The sequence below is a fragment of the Arabidopsis lyrata genome (assembly GCF_000004255.2).
Source record: "Arabidopsis lyrata subsp. lyrata unplaced genomic scaffold ARALYscaffold_6, whole genome shotgun sequence".
Taxonomy (NCBI): Eukaryota; Viridiplantae; Streptophyta; class Magnoliopsida; order Brassicales; family Brassicaceae; genus Arabidopsis; species Arabidopsis lyrata.
In genome coordinates this window covers 4,892,779-4,910,746 of record NW_003302550.1, presented here as the reverse complement: position 1 = coordinate 4,910,746, position 17,968 = coordinate 4,892,779, and the positions used below count along the sequence as shown (strand labels likewise).

The window sequence follows — 17,968 nt, the reverse complement described above, 5'->3', positions numbered from 1 at the left end:
ATAATTATATCCAACTTACTAATATAAAATTACTAGTAATCTTTCTGTTGACGAGAAAAGTTAAAAGTTTAGCAATTATTCTAATAATTTTCGAATTTTAAAGGTCGATTAAACTAAACTACTCCACCATCAAGCCATCTTCAATTTAAAAAGTATGTCAATTACATTTACCAATTATTATTTTTTGGCTTTAAAAGTCTTGACTCTTGACATCTCTTTACTCTTTGGACCCGCCTTAATGTTTTTGTTCATGTAAGATCTTTCTTTTATTTCCTCTTTCCATGTTTTGTTTTCTATATATTTGGCTTTAGGTTGTTGTTGGCTTCAGGGTTTAAGCCATTTTTCTCAGGCACTTTTTCCCCACCGCCTCTGTTTTTAAGCTGCTACTGGTATTATCATTTATCGGATTTCTTCTTTATCATTTATCAAATGTTTGAATTCTTCCATTTTTCATAATTCTTAAGTGGTCGTGGTGTGTACTACTATCTCCTAAGATCTCTGTTTTTTTTGTTCTTTGGCTATATTTCAGGTCTTCTTCTTCTTATTCAAGAATGAGCTGATACTCACAGAAGAAGAAGTTTTCTTTGGATTTTCACTACTGGTAAGCTCGGTTTCTCCCTCTTTTGATTGTAATTTTTAATTAGGTTTCTTGTTTTTTTCTTCTGGAGAAGTTCCGATTACTTTATTTGTAAAGTTTGGATCTTTCTTACAGATTTAGTAGGATTAGAGAATGGTATCTGTTAAACTCTTCCTGTGTAAAATCTATTTGCTTTGTTACAAATCTATGCTTAAGGAATCTAGGGTTTAGATTCCACTTTGTTTACTTTAATAAACTAAAGTTTCTTAAACCCTTTTTGTCTGATGAATCAGAATCTTATTGCTTTATCTCAGTCAAGCTAAAAAGATTGGTACTTTATCATCCCCACTGTGTTCTTAATCTTGTTTTTGTGGAATTTTTCAGAGCCATTGTTGTGAAATTGGACGCTAGTAGCATTGAAATGGCAGAACAAAAGAGTAGTAACGGAGGAGGAGGAGAAGTTGTTATCAATGTTTCAGGAGAGGAAGCATCAAAGCGTTCCATGGAAATGGCTTCACCAGAGTCTGAGAAAGGAGTGCCCATCAGTAAAAGCCCTTCTCCTGAAATCTCTAAGCTTGTTGGTAGTCCTAACAAGCCTCCTAGAGCTCCAAATCGGAACAATGAGGGTTTAACTCAGAGGAAATCTTTTGCAAGGTCGGTTTACTCAAAACCCAAGTCCCGGTTTGTGGATCCATCTTGTCCTGTAGACACAACTGTTCTAGAGGAGGAAGTTAGGGAGCAACTTGGTACTGGTTTTTCTTTTAGTAGATCTTCTCCGAATAACAAATCGAATAGGAGTGTCGGGTCAACAGCACCGTTAACTCCAAGTAAAGCCGTTGTGGAGAAAGATGAAGATGAGGAAATCTACAAGAAGGTTAAGCTGAACAAAGAGATGCGCAGTAAGATAAGTACATTGGCTTTGATAGAGTCAGCTTTCTTTGTGGTGATTTTGAGCGCTTTGGTTGCGAGTTTAACCATTAATGTCCTGAAAAATCACACCATCTGGGGACTAGAAGTCTGGAAATGGTGTGTGCTTGTCATGGTTATATTCAGTGGAATGTTGGTGACCAATTGGTTCATGCGTTTGGTTGTGTTCCTCATAGAAACAAACTTCCTTTTGAGGAGAAAAGTGCTCTACTTTGTGCACGGCTTGAAGAAGAGCGTCCAAGTCTTCATATGGCTCTGCTTGATTCTTGTTGCTTGGATATTGTTGTTCAACCGCGATGTGAAACGGTCCCAGGCAGCTACAAAAATCCTCAACGTCATAACCAGGACTCTTATTTCCGTTCTTACGGGGTCATTCCTTTGGCTGGTGAAAACATTGTTGTTGAAAATCCTTGCAGCAAATTTCAACGTCAATAACTTTTTCGACAGGATTCAAGATTCTGTTTTCCACCAGTATGTTCTACAAACGCTCTCGGGTCCTCCACTTATCGAAGAGGCAGAAAGGGTTGGGCGTGAGCCAAGCACCGGCCATTTGAGTTTTGCTAGTGTAGTGAAAAAAGGAACGGTTAAAGAAAAGAAAGTGATTGATATGGGGAAAGTTCATAAGATGAAGCGAGAGAAAGTTTCTGCTTGGACAATGCGGGTTTTGGTAGAAGCTGTTAGAACTTCAGGTCTCTCTACAATCTCTGACACATTGGACGAAACAACATACGGTGAGGGGAAAGAGCAAGCTGATAGAGAAATTACTAGTGAGATGGAGGCTTTGGCTGCTGCTTACCATGTATTCAGGAATGTTGCTCAGCCTTTCTTCAAGTAAGAAAACAATATTGATTTGCTCTTCTTCTTCTTTTTTTCCTTCTCTTGTTTATTTGCATTCTCTGATGGAAATCTTGGATTTGGTAAATTTTTCAGTTACATAGAGGAAGAGGACTTACTTAGGTTCATGATTAAGGAAGAGGTTGATCTTGTGTTCCCATTGTTTGATGGTGCTGCCGAGACCGGGAAAATCACAAGAAAAGCTTTCACAGAATGGGTGGTAACTCTCCTCAGTTTTCAAGAATATTATTTCTGTGATTTTACTAATGAGATTATGAGAGTCTGTGTTTTGTTGAATTTAACGACTTGTGTTGTGGTTCAATTTGATCAGGTTAAAGTGTACACGAGCCGGAGAGCTTTAGCGCATTCGTTAAATGACACAAAAACAGCGGTTAAGCAGTTAAACAAACTTGTGACAGCAATCTTGGTTGTGATTACCGTTGTCATTTGGCTACTGCTTCTAGAATTAGCAACGACTAAGGTTTTGTTGTTCTTCTCTACCCAACTCGTGGCTCTGGCTTTTATAATCGGAAGCACATGCAAAAATCTCTTTGAATCAATTGTGTTTGTCTTCGTTATGCATCCTTATGATGTAGGTGATCGATGTGTTGTCGACGGTGTAGTGGTAAACTTCAACACCAAAGATCCTTTAAACTCGTATATTATATTTTTTTTATATTCTATACAAACACATTCTTGCGGGGGTTTTCAGATGCTGGTTGAAGAAATGAATCTGTTAACGACGGTGTTCTTGAAGCTAAACAACGAGAAAGTGTATTATCCGAACGCTGTTTTGGCCACAAAACCCATAAGCAATTACTTCAGAAGTCCGGATATGGGAGAAACAGTGGAATTCTCTATCTCATTCTCGACACCAGTCTCCAAGATCGCACATCTCAAAGAAAGAATCGCCGAGTAAGTACCTTGAATCATTTGAAACTGTTTTGTTAACCACTGAGCCTAAAGATCTTGTCTTTGAATGAGTTTCTTTTGTTTGTGGATCAGGTACTTGGAGCAAAACCCGCAGCATTGGGCACCGGTTCACACGGTGGTGGTGAAGGAGATAGAGAACATGAACAAGCTGAAGATGGCCCTATACAGTGACCACACCATCACGTTTCAGGAAAACAGAGAGAGGAATCTCAGAAGAACCGAACTTGTTTTGAACATTAAGAGAATCTTGGAGGACCTTCACATCGACTACACTCTCCTTCCTCAAGAAGTTAATCTCACCAAGAAGAATTGAAAACCAATTTATAACCGGTTTGGTGTTTTTTCTAAACCGTTACTTTAAGATTTTATTACCAAACTTTGCGGTACTGTTTTTTTTTTTTTTTTTGTAGTATAGATTTATTATTAATTGCAAATTATGAGAACTGTTACATAGACGATTCTACAACTGACAATTCCTTCCGACCCTTACTAGATTCACGACAGACTACACTTCCTTCTTCGTAATCTTGATGAATACCTTCAATGATCCACGACCTGGCGACACTTCCTTCTCTGCGTAGAATCCTGGCGAACGGCTATAATTGTACATCGCTGGAGATCTCTTGCACACTTGCCTCCATTAATCTGCAAATTTGTTAATAAATCGCAATACCTGGGACTCGAACCCCAGACCTTTTGGTGTAGAAGCATTAATCAACCCTTGGTCAACCAATGGGCCAAGGGGGCTTCCACGCGGTACTGTTTTGTTTTAGGCTTTTAGAGTAGAAGATGAAATCAATTTATCCCAAGTTCAACTTTTATGGGTTTTACAAAATCAGGCATTCTATGGATAATTGAAAAACTGAATAAATGCAAAATCTGGCAAAATTGATATGTCATGATATGATTGGATTTTATATTTCATGATCATTGGGTCTTTTTGCTTAATATATATAAATATGTGTCAATATTTTGATATTATTGCGACATAATAATTACTATGAAGAAAGACCAATGTCTCTTTGACAGTGTGACCTATGTTATGGTTGGAATTAATTAGAATAAATTGTTTTCTTTATTTTTATATTCTCTCTAAAAATAATATAGTTTCTACAAAATATACTTCAAAAAACGGAGAAATAAAAAAAGAAGTCTTCGACTTGAAAAAAAAAAAAAAAACAAAACGTTCGGATATGCGAGAACTATAAATTAAGTCCTGCGTGTATAGAAATATGCCGGAAAAATTTGTTACGCTATGCTACGATTTTGTTACAAAATAAGAAAAAAGTATGTTAAGTCGTTGTAAATTTTATATATGAAAAAAATAAATCTGTCGCAATAACTATGGTAAGAATATCAATATGTATACATTTTTTTATTAAAAGTTATGAGCTAATTGTAGATGTTAAACAAAATTAGATTAATATTCTTGTATCCGAAGCATGGTGGATTAAGGCCCTTTTATACCTTCTAAATGTAACTAATTAACAACTCTTTAAAGATACAAGAAGATTAATATAAAATTCTGTTCAAGAGCTAAGAATAGCCCAATTTAAAAATAGTATTTTTTTTTTTTTAACAGTGGATAAATATTGACATTCTACCATCATCGTTATAACTTTTCTTAATTTTGTTTCAATACAATGTAGTCAACCATTTTGGAAACAAATTAAATCTAATAACGTCACGGGCATTCTCATCTAAGACTTCTTATATATACTAATGCAAATCAAAAACAAAAGTAGAAACACTTTCGATCTTAAAAGAAAATGACAAGCATTATCCTAAAAACACAAGTTCATGTGGTGGTAATATCTCTACTCATCCAAATAGCTTTCTCATCACAAGCGAAAAACGATTTTGATCTTAATTGGTCTACTATAAAATCAATGGTGAGGATCACAAACCGCCTTGGTGATGGTTCGACCTTAAACCTTCATTGTAAGTCCTCAGATGACGATCTGGGCCTCCAAATCCTCGCTCCGAATGGTTCTTGGTCGTTTAAGTTTAGACCAAATATTATTTTTGGAGTGACACTTTTCTCTTGTCATTTCACATGGCCTGGACAATCAAAATGGTTTAACATTTACGATGATGACAGAGATGGTGTTCGTAAGGGTATTCCATGCATCTACTGTATCTGGGATATAAGCAAAAATGGGCCATGCAGGTTTAGTGAAAGAGATGATGCATTTAATATTTGTTATGACTGGAATGGAAATCGAAGATCATAATTTGTTGTGTTGCCAGGATAACGATAAGAATGAAATTCGTTTGTTTGTTTTTTGTTTTCAACTGTTGTTGTATGACTTTTAGTATGAACTATACACAAACAACAAACCTTCGAATTCGATTTACGACGAGAAGAAACATTGTATGGTACTGTGCTAAATTAAAGGAAACTAAATTGACCAACGACCTGTAATTTCGTAAATTGAGATTTGTATCAATTTTTTGCTAAGTTAAAGGGATACTAAATTGAAGAAAGTGTTATTGAATGTATGGTTATAAAACCAATTAAGACTTAGCTTTTGATCGGTAGCATCGTAATGACATCATTCTACAAAAAAAAGAAGTGATGTAACGTCAGTTTTAATTAAGTCTAACATCATTAGAACTGACTTAAATATAATAACGTCACTTATAACTTAATAAGGTATCATAAATATATATATTATAAGTTGTTATAATAATGTATGCTTTTAGTGTTTTTTTATTAAATTCAATTTACTTTAGAGCTCGTCTCTACCTTTTTTTGTATAAAACAATTGTTATGTTGTATTTTAAATTATAGTGTTTGTACGAATATCATTTCATTTCGATAGTCGTATATCTGTTTAAATACAACAATTGAGGTTATTAATCATAAATTTTAATTTACTAATATCGTTTATATAAGTGAATTCTTCTAAAATCTTTTTAATTTATTATCGAAAGAATTTTTTCTTCTAAATATTAAAATTTTAAGTTCAAAACTACAAAATGTATAATATCGAAAACAATAATTTTAGATAGATAAAATTATCTCAAATTCATATTTTTATAAAAGTTTAGTGTAAAAAAAATATCTTTATATATTAATAAATATTAAATTATGTTATATATTAAATATTAACTAATAGATAAATTAAAATCACTTAAAATTAATAAAATATTATGATTCCAACATAATTAATTCTGATAAACTAACCGTTCTATTTTATTTAATTTTTGTTCAACGGAAAAATCCTGAATGGAGATGTGGGCGGAGGCTTCCGAGGAATACAAATAACTTATAGATGTTTTATAACTAACTATTAACTCTTTCAAGATACAAAAAGATTAATATAGTATTCTGTTCAAGATCTAAGAATAGCCCAAAATAGTTTTTTATTTTTATTTTTGTAACAATAATGGATAAATCTTGATATTCTAGTCAAAAGTTTCCTTAATTTTGTTTCAATATGTACAATGTAGTCAAGGTTAACCATTTTGGAAACAATTCTAATAACGTCATGGACGATCTCAGCGAAGACTTCGCCTATATATACTTATGCAAATCAAAACAAAAAGTATTCAGTAGAAAACACTTTTTGATCTTATAAAATGAAAATGACAAACATCCTAAAAACACAAGTTCATGTGGTTGTAATATCTCTACTCATCCAAATAGCTTTCTCACAAGTGAAAACCGATTTTGATGTTAATTGGTCTACTATAAAAACAATGGTGAGGATCACAAACCGCCTTGGAGATGGTTCGACCTTAAACCTTCATTGCAAGTCCTCAGATGACGATCTTGGCCTCAAAATCCTCGCTCCGAATAGCTCTTGGTCGTTTAAGTTTAGACCAACTATTATTGTTGGATCGACAATTTTCTCTTGTCATTTCACATGGCCTGGACAATCAAAAAGGTTTAACATTTACGATGATGACAGAGATGGTGTTCGTAGGGGTATTCCATGCATCTATTGTATATGGGATATAACCAAAGATGGGCCGTGCAGGTTTAATGAAAGTGATCATGCATTTGATATATGTTATGATTGGAATGGAAATCCAAGATAAGAATTTGTTGTGTTGCCAATAAATCTAGCTATAAAAATAAAATTAGTTTGTTTGTTTACTTGCCCCAATTCATATATATATAAACTGTTGTTGTATGGCTTTTAGTATGATCGAAAAAAAGAAGAAACCTTCGAATTCGATTTACGAAGAGAAAAAACATTGTATATATGGTAATATGCTAAATTAAAAGAAACTAAATTGACCAACGACCTGTAATCTCATAAATTGAGATTTGTATCAAATTTTTGCTAAGTTAAAGGAAATTACTGATAACTGATAAGGCATCATCGGATTTTTTGGAACGAAGAAAGTGTTATTGGCTATATAAAACCAATTTACCAACCAATTAAGACTTACGTTTTGATCGGCAACATCGTATAGTCACATAACGACATCATTCTACAAAAAAAAGAAGGGATTTACGTCTATTTTTATTAAGTCTAACATCAGTTTAGAACTAGCTTATACTCCCTCCGTTTCATAAAGAGTGTCGTTTTAAGATTTTATTTTTGTTTCACAAAGAGTGTCGTTTTAGGTTTTCAATGCAAAATTTAATGATTTTTTTATGTTTTATGACTATTAGTATTCTGCAGATTGTTTTACTATTGGGCAGATTATGTTTAGGTATATAGTTAATGATGTTTTTGTTTAGAAAAAACAAAAAATTTAATGTTTTCTTAATCTTTGTGCAAAACTCTAAAATGACACTCTTTGTGAAACAGAGGGAGTATATGATAACGTCATTTACTTAATAAGGTCACGTTAAGAATTTGACTTTATGTTTAAGTCACTTTCGAAAACCGACGCTAGGTACAGTAAAATATTAAAACTGTTAAAACTAACATACAAATTTGAATACTTTAGCGTTAGTCAGTCATACCAACATCAAATGTAACTAAAATAATTGACTAATTTTCATGGCATTTTCAACAAAAAATATGAAAACTAACTTTTTCGAGAAACAAAAGAAAATTAGAACTATCAGAGGCCGCGATACAGCAGCTGGAGACATATTTAGGATTCAGTGAAATATGGGCCATGCAAAATCTCTATAGCATTATACTGAGCCCATTGGGCCACACAATTTTATTCTTTAGTTTGGCATTTTCGATTTGACGTGATTACTGGTTACGTATTAAGTTAGTAGAGTAATAATGTTTTCTTTTGACTTCATTTACATGCTCAAAGAGATAAGACGCTTTGGTCCTACAACAAAACCATATCGTGCTATTCACTTACAGAACATTATTAGCTACGCATTTAATTACTCTATTTAAATATAAGGTTGTTCGATCCAAACCAACAAACTCGTAAGTAATCAAAATATGTATATACTTTAGATTAACGAGCTATATATTCTAACCAACCTACTATGCTATGCACTATATTTTAATTGCCACAATTGACCAAACTAAACAATCAGCTTTCAATAAAATTAGTTGGTAACTTATATTTCAGAGAAATACAAAAAACTTTAAAAAAACAAGAACGGTTACATCCCCGACATGTCACATGTGAAACCTATGCAATATGTGTATATGTATTATTCGCGTAATCCTCATCCAATTATCCTAATACGACATAATTTACTTTGAATTCATTACGTACGTATTATGTGCAATCATTAGGAGTTTGAGGGAGTATTGTTGTGTGCAAATACATGGCACGATCTTTGATTAAATCATCTACTTCGTTAAATATACTTAAGTTGTTGATTTTGGTAACAAGCAATAATTAAGCTTTCTTGACGGAATAATTTAATCCGCCGCATTATTAAATAGAAATACGCAATGATATATTCATCGAACTATTCATTTTGTTTAAGTGGTTGAATAGGAAAAAGTAGCATTTGTGATGATATAAAAAGCAACCATATAACTATTTATTTTGATAAGTCTCCTCTTACAATATTAATCTCAATTATAAATTTACAGTAATTTCAATTATAGAATTAAAGTCAAGGAATATTAACAGGAGCAAGCAAAATAAGTACTATTAAAGGCAAATAGACATGCATGTTTTGGGCCTTTGGGGTGTGAAATATTGAATTGTTCGCCTATATTCTATAAAGAGGCATGTATTTAGAAGTCTGGTTATAGCTATAAAATTATGCCCCTAATTAAAACTTGCTCACAGCAGCAAAATTTTCGAATCTAAGATAATACACTTTAGTTTGATATAAGCAAAAATATCCTCTAGAATCAAAACTAAATGATTAAGCTAACATTGCAAAGCAATATTAAACTAAAAGGTATCAACCTACAACAATTTTAAACCAAAAAAAAAAAAAAATGACTTGACATGGAACTGAAAATGGGTCATGTGTACGTGAGACCGTTCGTGTAAAATATATTTGTTTTATGTAAATTGGTTTTTATTGTCGAGAAGTAATGGAGAAGATTGTAATCGGAACTTTTAAAGATGATCAAAGTGAAAATTAAAAAAGAGAAGTAAAGCAAAAGCTCTCGACTTTCTCTGTTCCCGTGGAAGCATCAGTACTTCATGTTCATCCATCGCTACAAATACTACTTTCACTTTATTTTAAAATTACCCTTTTCCTTTTTTTTTTTAAATTTATTTTCGATTTTATTAAGCTTTAATGTGTCCATTCACGATCCTCATCAATCACCCTTTGCTTCTCATTTGGATATCGAATTTCTTGATTTCCCATCTTTCTTTTCTTTTTATACACAACAAAAAACTTTCACATATCATCGATTCGATGTTTTATTACTTAATACGCTTTATTATATTATAAGATAAATATAAGTATACAACATGCATGTGTTACTTTCACATGTACATATGCATGTAAAAATTTTCAAGACAGTTGTTTTGGTGAAATTCTACAGACCGGTAAAAAATAATACATAACTATTTTAAAGATAGTTTTTTTTTTCAAGAAAAGCGAGACAAACGTACATTCTACATGAAATACTTGCTGGACCAATGTAGTAGCGTGTTTTTCAATTTATTGGAGAGAAAATATGATTTTTGAAACACTGTTTTGCTGCTATATGCACATCATATTTGTGCACATCATATTTGTGCTTGTATAGTTGTGACCAAGTATAGTTGATTTTGTGGCTGTGGTGCCCTAAATTTCCATTTCACCGTACAAGCCTAAATCAAAAAAATTATGAGCGTTTGTTAATATTAAATGTATAAAGAAATGAAAAACTCAAATTATATTGAAAAAGTGTTAGCATTCATGAAAATTTGGATCTAAAGCATGTGATAGATACATAGAAAAAGAGAAAGGTTGGTAGCTTGGGTTTTTTTTCCTTTGGGATCATCAACCACTTTATATCAAATTATCTTCCGCAAATCATTTTACTTTGCACCGATCGGATCCTTCTCAACATCATTATTTTCAAAAATCTATGTATGCTCAATTTGTTTCAATATTTAGATGTCAAGTTGGGATGTCACTTAAAGTTTTTTCAATCTCAATACGAATGTTTCGATACTGATAATTTGCATCAAAAGAAATCACGAATCGAATAGTTAAGTTGCAAGAGTTGCTTGAGTCTAAAATAGTACATGAGTAAAAAAAATACATTTGATAAGAAATTTCATTTTGATTGTAATTAAGAAAAATACTTTTGTATTTTGGGTTTTAGCTTTGAAAACCTATTATATTTATGTTTGCGGATTTTATTAAGAGCTTTTGTTTAGTCTTCACTCTTTTGTTTTTGTGCTTAAGCTTGCATCTAGCCTTTGCGTTTGTGTTAAACATTATATTCTGTTCACCTATAACATTTATGCTTTACATTGAACATTCAATTTGTGCTTAGATTAGTGTAACTGTTTTTAACAAAGAGTTTTTTTGTTTTTTGGATGTGTTAACTGTATAATACATTTTTATTCAACTTTGTATGGATTAATGTTTTTGATTATATAAAAAAATTACTAATAAACAGAACAATTGACAGCTAAACTGATCTTATGAAAACATGATTGGATCATATTTTTACAAACACAAAATTTATAACACAACATAGTTACAAAATCAAACACAAATGTAGAGAATCACATGCGATTTCTTTTTCTTTTTTCAACAATCACATGGATTAATAAAACTTATTAAACGAAAATCTAAAGTAAACAAAAAAAAGGGAGAAAAGAAAAAAAGTTTCACAAGATCAAACCAGCAAAAGTAGTTTCATACACAGGAAGTTCATCTCCGTACACATTATGATGATGACTTCCAACTAAATCCAGCTCAAACAAATCCGAACTCGAATCACTTGCAACATCATCATCATCATCATCATCATCTTCTTCTTCATCATCTTCATAATCCTCAAAACCATTATTCTTGACCAAACTGTTTTCATGATTCTTGTGATAATCTCTCAAAAACTCTCTCGCTATTTCCTCCACTGATTTCCTCCCTCCATCTTCCACATTCTTCTTCACCGACTTTCTTGTGTTACCATTATTGAAATAATCTTCTTCTTTGCTTGTAAAGCTCTCGGGGACGATAACATTGACCGGAGAAAACCTAACGCTTCGTTTGATACGATCAGATGATTTATCGTAGCCTTTGTTCATACAAGATCTTGAGAAAGAAGAAGCTGAAGAACACGTAGTAGTGGATGAATGATAATCATTACTTGTTTTCCTAACGAAAGCAGAATCGTCGTAACTCGTCTTCCTTGGATAACTCTTAACCGCATTGGATTGTTTTGAGTTGTTGCTGAACAACGAATTTATGAAGTTAACGATTCTTCCTGCTGGTGAAGCTGGAGTTTTTGGCTTCTTTTGGTTTCCGGAGCTCTTCACAGATCTTCTGTTTCTCGGATTCTCCCAATTCTCGTCGTTTCTTGTGCATTTTGGGACGTCGGAGGCGTAATTGTAGTCGTCGTACACCCGGGTTGCTCTGTTTTGGTGGAACAGAGTTTTGTCCTCTGTTTTTCTTGGTTTTGTCTTCGAAGGACCGAAACATAACGGCCTAGAAGAAGTTGTCTTCTTAATGTGAGTTAGTTCGGTGTCGGAAGATGAGAAAATACTAGAGTTGGAATCAGAGGAAGAAGATACAGAGCCGAAGAACCGATCACGATGGATTTTCCGGTCAGGGACCGATCTTGTGACAATGCTCTGTTTTTTGGTAGTAGTGTTAACAGAACCGACAAAAGATTGTGTTTTGTGGGTTTTAGGATCGATGGAATTGTAGATTTCATCGAGGAGAGTGGAGGAGAATGACGGGTTTCTTTTGGATTTATGCATGATTTGATCGATAAAGAGGATTAAAGAAGAATGAGAAGAAGAAGAGACAAAAGAAGAAAAAGAGAGATTATGTCTCTTAACTGTTTTGTGTTTTGTGTTTTTTTTGCAGAAGAAGGCGACGAATGAAGATAGAAGAGAGGAAGAGAGAGGACTTATATATAAGCTGCGACCTCTGCGCGTGTTGTTCACGTATGCTGATTGCTGACCATGTCGATGATGGACCACGCAAGAGGATTCTTCAATTTTGTTTATGTGTGCATGTACCTAATAATATGTTGTCCAATTTATATGTCATTTTCCTCATAATGTTAGGAACTAATGATTTTATGTAGAATATTATATCTCAACATTGTCTTATAGAATGTATCTCAGAAGTTGTTTCTTGATTCTTTATGATGAGGTAATCATTAAAATACGTAAATTGGACACAATTGGAGATGGATGATTTACGCAATACGCCATAAACAGAAATAATAGTAACACTAATTTAATCTCTAAAAAAAGACACTAAGAAAATCGCATTGGATCAATGAAACAAAATCATCTATTTTACGAAAAATAACATCAACAATTGTTTCTTAAGGATTCGCCGAATTCTTGATGTAGCCATATCATAACGGATTGTCTCATATTGTTTAGACAGATCTCGAGCGTATATAGGTTTAGGAAAAGGGTGTGATCAGAAACAAGTAGGGTCCTAATTAATCAAACGATTAATATTGTTTAAATATAAGCAAAGTGTCTCTTACACCGCATTACACATTAGTTGGGTCGACAAGGACCGGTTAAGGAATTGTACTTGTTTTGCGTCTTTTTCAGTCTCACATGCTTCCTTCCTTTCTTGTTCCTTCATTGTTCCTCATTTCATAAACACTTATGTCTTCTTTTTTCTTTTGTTTTTCTTTTGTTAATGAAAAACACTTATGTCTTCTTGTGTGTCTATTCTATATCTGTGTCACACTTCGGCCAATGTTTTTCGTTTGATATCTCCTTATCATATCCTTTGACAAAAAAAGAAAAGAGAAAAAATCTCCTTAGCATATCCAGTTTCGAAGAATCCCCCGTAAATATTGTTTCTAGTTTGGACCATACTTTTACCTAAATATAACAATACAAAACAGTTTTAAGAAAACAAACAAGATATATAGTACAAAACAGAAACTTACATAAAAATGACTTCTTTTTTGATTGTTGTGAAAACCAAAAATCTTTGTGTTTCCTTCTTTAAAATAATAATAATATATCATTTACACATCATACAAACATAACGCTAATTACTATTTGTATGTTTAAGAAAAATATCAACTATAAAGTAAAAGCAATATAAACTGTAAGGTGATGTTCGCTAAAGTGAGGTTGCATTATAAAAAAAAAAAGGTTACAAAATGATATAAAATGGAAGTGAATCTTAAAAATGGATATAACTATTTGAGTTATTGAGATATGAGCAAGAAACAGAAAAAAAAAAGGAAATAATATCGCACGGGCGAGTCAGAGATTGAGCTGGTCAGGGAGAGACAATAAGAGCTGACACAAAAAAGAGAGAAGATTCACGCGATGGTACCGAACTGTGGTGAGGTTTGGTCCTACACGTGACCTGGCACGTGAAGCATAGCCCATGGCCATATGGGCCCCTAGCACGTGCGGCCTCCCACACGCGTACGGCATTCCTTCTTTCGCAGAGTCCTTGTGAGAAGTATGGACCACTCTACGTCTTTACTCTTTACCCTATGGGGGATTGGGCCACGTGTCTTCTCCAAAGAAGAAACCACTACACACTGTGGTGAATCTTGTAAGGCTTGTGCTGTTGTAACTGCATTTTGTCGTCCGGTCATTTATCATTCAACAATAACCACGGATCTTCACATCATGTAGAGGCCGCTGACAAAAGTTTTTATGTTATTTCATTTTCAATCTTTTTATATCCACTTGTGGTGTTGGAGGAATCTATTTGAATACTCTATACTCTTTTCTTCTTCTTATCTGTACAAATTACATTGCATAATGCATATTACAAATCTTGATGTAGCAAAACAAACACATTAGTTAGATCTTTGGCTTGACTTGAGAGCCATGTTATCAATCATGAAACGTTTTTCGCGTAGATGAACATTTGAAGAACCAGTTACTACAATTTTAGTTTAAGTACTTGAGATTGAATATGATGGTTGTGGAATGAACATATGAGTTGTTTTACAAAGACAATGACATTTACTTAGAAACTCACAAATAGTATATATTTTGATGTCAAATGCTATTTTGATTGCGAATCACAAGTCCACATTATGATCAGAATGCATTGAAGTTTATAAACAACCAACACATGGCAAGTGGGTGGAGTTCACATTATCTTAAGCAGAATTAACTTGTTTTGTTCGATTTTATCTCAAAGATAGTTTTATTCTTGTATCTTAGCAAAGTTGTGGGGAAATAACTGATCATGAAGTTGTAAGTAACCAAATCGTGCTCAGCTCACACAATCTAAAGACAATCTCTCAGAAATAGAGAATACAGATGTACAGTTACTCCTCCTCCGTTCATTTAGAATTCAAGCGCTGTACGTCTACAAGCTGGTAAAGATCTCCCCGCCGCTGCTTATTCAATGGAAGGCTTGTCCTAAGATGGTAAAAGCGAGATTCAGTTAGCGGATCATGCTATCAATGGCGGGATAAATCAAAAACCAGGAAAGTTCCGGTGTTTCCGTGATTACCTTCGTTGTTCAAGGACAGAGTAATCAATTTCTGCTATGATTATGTCCTCCTCATGCTCAGTTGTCGCTAGTACTTCTCCAAACTGTCAAAAATATTTATGTTTTAGAGTTTAGTGCTCAACTAAAAGCTTCATTATCAATCAAGTAACACACAAAAAGTTTAGTGCATACAGGCCCGACGAGTGTTGAGTGCCCCCAAGCAGTGTAGCCAGCTCCTGAACCTCTGGCAGGTGAGCATGTCGCCACATACAACTGGAGAAAGTAGCATACATAGTTCTATTAACTGCTCCATGACTTTGATAACAGTCAATACAGTAAAACTCCCAAAGAGCAGAAGATAATACTTGTATTGATAACTCAAAGGGAAATGCAGGTTTTCTATGAATTCATTAAGAAATGTCTGAGAACTTGTATCTCTCTTTTAGCTATCAATACAAGTATTTTAACTTGGTTCATGTACCTGATTATCCGTAGCCCTGAAATGGAACAAAACAGATCGATGAGCATTGTGATTTACCCATGATTAAATAAGCCAAGCAAGTTGTAATGTAGCAGACTGTGAATCACACCTGGCCCTTTGTAGTAATTCCCAATGCAATGGTCCAGTTGTCATGTTAAAGGCTCCCGGGTAGCACAGCAAATGAGCCCCTGATATGATTAAATTAAACATGTGGGTGATGAGGTTCTTTAAAACGATAATGGACCCGAAAAAGAAAGGAAGCAAATTGTCCATTTGGATAAAAGCATTATACTATAAAGACTCACCTCTTGCAGCATATATCATAGCTAACTCCTGGAACCTGATATCATAACAGATGCCTATTCCAATACGCCCTACATCTGCAACAACCAACAAAACTACCATTCTCAAGCACTGCACCGCGTTAGAGATTTCTCTTAAGTACTAGAAAGTGAGAGGTGATGTGAACGGTCCTACTATGACCTGATTGTTCAATAATGATATTTCCCCAGTCAAAATAGTTGGCAAGATCTTAGAAGCGTATTAATATTATTGGTGAACAAGTTCTCTTCTGCATGATCATTCATAAGCACTAGGCCGACATGAAAATGAATCATTTCACTGTTAAGATAAGAAGATCCCAAATCTGATTGGAGATATAAATCCTTAATCCTACTCCAATTATTTTTTAGACAATGAGTTTCTGTAAGATACATGATTGTTTATGCATAGCTTGGCAAAGATATTTGGCAAAACCAGATTATAACCTGTGTCAACGATTGTTGGTGTCTCTCCAGCAGTAAGAGTTTTGGATTCCATAAAAGTAATCTTCCCGGGAATGTCTATATCAAATAAATGTATCTGTAGGCACAAGTACAAAACACAATTAAGTGCAAGCAATCAAGAAGAAGATGTTCAGAGAACTGATAATATAAGCATGAACATAACTAACAAATCATTCTAATTACTGATTAAGTCTATTAGATCCTGCAAACTGATGATAAAAGCTGAACAAAGATCTTAGAAGTGAGATTAGCATCTTTTAATTCTATGGCCTAAAGCACAGGAAAGTTCATTCTTTTTTCAATGGAAGTTTGAAATGAAAGTTAAATCTCAAAAAAATCTAACCTTCCGATGCTTAGCTTTGAGCTCTCCATCGGAACCAAAGACGCAGCAAGTGTTATACAAACGATCACCAACTCTTTCTGGTATAGAGCCACCAATGATTGTAATCCTGAGACGTTTAGAAACTTCAGAAAGCATTGCCGTTGAAGGAGAAGCATCACCACCTGCATCAATGTCCTCCGCATAAACTGGAAAACTATCATTGGAATACGGACTGTTCCAAATCTCCTGAAACAAATCCATTGAATGGTTATAAAACCCCATTGAGACAATATCACTATGCTTAGAGAACAAGCTTAAGCTTAAGAAGAAGAAAAAACTGACGGGTAAGAGAACAAGCTTAGCTCCTTTGGAAGCAGCTTCTTCAATGGCCTTTTTAGCGTGAGAGATGTTTCTCTTTTTGTCAGACGTCACAGATAGCTGACACAATCCGATGTTGAACTACAATGTTACCAACGAAACGAAAAAAGATCAATCAAATGCTGAAATGATCGAAAACCCCAGAGCTGGGGTTAAAAGATAATTGAATAAAGGAGCTTACTTTATTCAAGGTAATTGAATAAAGGAGCTTACTTTAGTCAACGGAGGAGCTGGGAGAGGAAGAGCAGATGGAACTCTAGCTTGTTCGGGTTGGAAAGAGGAAGCCATTGAGGAGGAGATGGATCTTAAAGCTGAGGTTGACGAAGATGGAGATTTAGTGATGGATCTCGGAGATAGTTTAGGGAGGAAGTTAGATTTGAGAGAGATGAAGCGAGAAAGGGGATTAGGGTTTAAAAGATTCTTGGAATTGAAGAAGAGTGACGATGAAATTGCTGACTTCATTTCACTTTAGTCCGATGATCAGTTAGGTAGATGATAATGATACTTCACCTTCACAAAAGCCATGAGTCATGAAGCCTCTGCGTCTGCGTTTCAACCGTTTTTTTCTTCTTCGTATGATCATTAACCAATCAATTTTACACACTAAATTCGAAAGAAATCGAACCAAACCGTATAAATTAACTTCCTTACTAAATCCAAAACAGAAAAGGGCCAGACCGAAACAATCACTTTCTCTACATTCCTCTAGAAATATCCATCACTTATCCAAACGATCAAGACGTTTCTCGAACAATAGGGAACC

The 17,968-nt window shown here is 34.0% G+C and overlaps 6 protein-coding genes across 9 annotated transcripts; 4 read left to right on the top strand and 2 right to left on the bottom strand.

Moving 5' to 3' along the window:
• The first annotated feature begins 233 nt into the window (after positions 1 to 233).
• Positions 234 to 3,660, top strand: LOC9309617 (mechanosensitive ion channel protein 10). Of its 4 annotated transcripts, XM_021022921.1 has the most exons (7): positions 263 to 389; positions 530 to 601; positions 962 to 2,335; positions 2,435 to 2,558; positions 2,670 to 2,963; positions 3,051 to 3,253; positions 3,344 to 3,660. In XM_021022921.1, the coding sequence occupies exons 3-7, from the start codon at positions 999 to 1,001 to the stop codon at positions 3,582 to 3,584; spliced, it is 2,199 nt and encodes a 732-aa protein (XP_020878580.1). In that variant the 5' UTR covers positions 263 to 389; positions 530 to 601; positions 962 to 998; the 3' UTR covers positions 3,585 to 3,660. The 4 variants fall into 4 exon arrangements, with proteins under 4 accessions (XP_020878578.1, XP_020878577.1, XP_020878579.1 ...); XM_021022919.1 differs by lacking the exon at positions 263 to 389 and adding an exon at positions 234 to 252 and having other exon boundaries at positions 2,670 to 3,253; XM_021022918.1 differs by having other exon boundaries at positions 261 to 389; positions 2,670 to 3,253.
• A 370-nt stretch (positions 3,661 to 4,030) lies between these two features.
• LOC9309616 (S-protein homolog 4) lies at positions 4,031 to 5,639 on the top strand. Its single transcript, XM_021022922.1, has one exon. It carries the CDS (start codon positions 5,041 to 5,043, stop codon positions 5,503 to 5,505), a length of 465 nt encoding a protein of 154 aa, XP_020878581.1. The 5' UTR covers positions 4,031 to 5,040; the 3' UTR covers positions 5,506 to 5,639.
• Positions 5,640 to 6,862: 1,223 nt separating this feature from the next.
• Positions 6,863 to 7,541, top strand: LOC9307581 (S-protein homolog 3). Its single transcript, XM_002873501.2, has one exon. It carries the CDS (start codon positions 6,863 to 6,865, stop codon positions 7,316 to 7,318), a length of 456 nt encoding a protein of 151 aa, XP_002873547.1. The 3' UTR covers positions 7,319 to 7,541.
• A 3,705-nt stretch (positions 7,542 to 11,246) lies between these two features.
• On the bottom strand, positions 11,247 to 12,868 carry LOC9307580 (protein BIG GRAIN 1-like D). Its single transcript, XM_021023277.1, has one exon. The coding sequence runs from the start codon at positions 12,548 to 12,550 to the stop codon at positions 11,456 to 11,458; it is 1,095 nt and encodes a 364-aa protein (XP_020878936.1). The 5' UTR covers positions 12,551 to 12,868; the 3' UTR covers positions 11,247 to 11,455.
• Positions 12,869 to 13,945: 1,077 nt separating this feature from the next.
• LOC110227695 lies at positions 13,946 to 14,670 on the top strand. The gene is given in 3 exon segments (XM_021022936.1): positions 13,946 to 13,958; positions 13,961 to 14,007; positions 14,010 to 14,670. Coding segments are annotated over 3 exon segments (132 nt in total). The 3' UTR covers positions 14,082 to 14,670.
• Positions 14,671 to 14,890: 220 nt separating this feature from the next.
• LOC9309615 (omega-amidase, chloroplastic) lies at positions 14,891 to 17,884 on the bottom strand. The gene is made up of 10 exons (XM_021022935.1): positions 17,419 to 17,884; positions 17,170 to 17,286; positions 16,849 to 17,073; positions 16,488 to 16,581; positions 16,026 to 16,100; positions 15,830 to 15,908; positions 15,721 to 15,736; positions 15,432 to 15,512; positions 15,261 to 15,343; positions 14,891 to 15,166 (listed from the first exon to the last, which is right to left on the bottom strand). Exons 1-10 carry the CDS (start codon positions 17,665 to 17,667, stop codon positions 15,088 to 15,090), a joined length of 1,098 nt encoding a protein of 365 aa, XP_020878594.1. The 5' UTR covers positions 17,668 to 17,884; the 3' UTR covers positions 14,891 to 15,087.
• Positions 17,885 to 17,968: the final 84 nt, after the last annotated feature.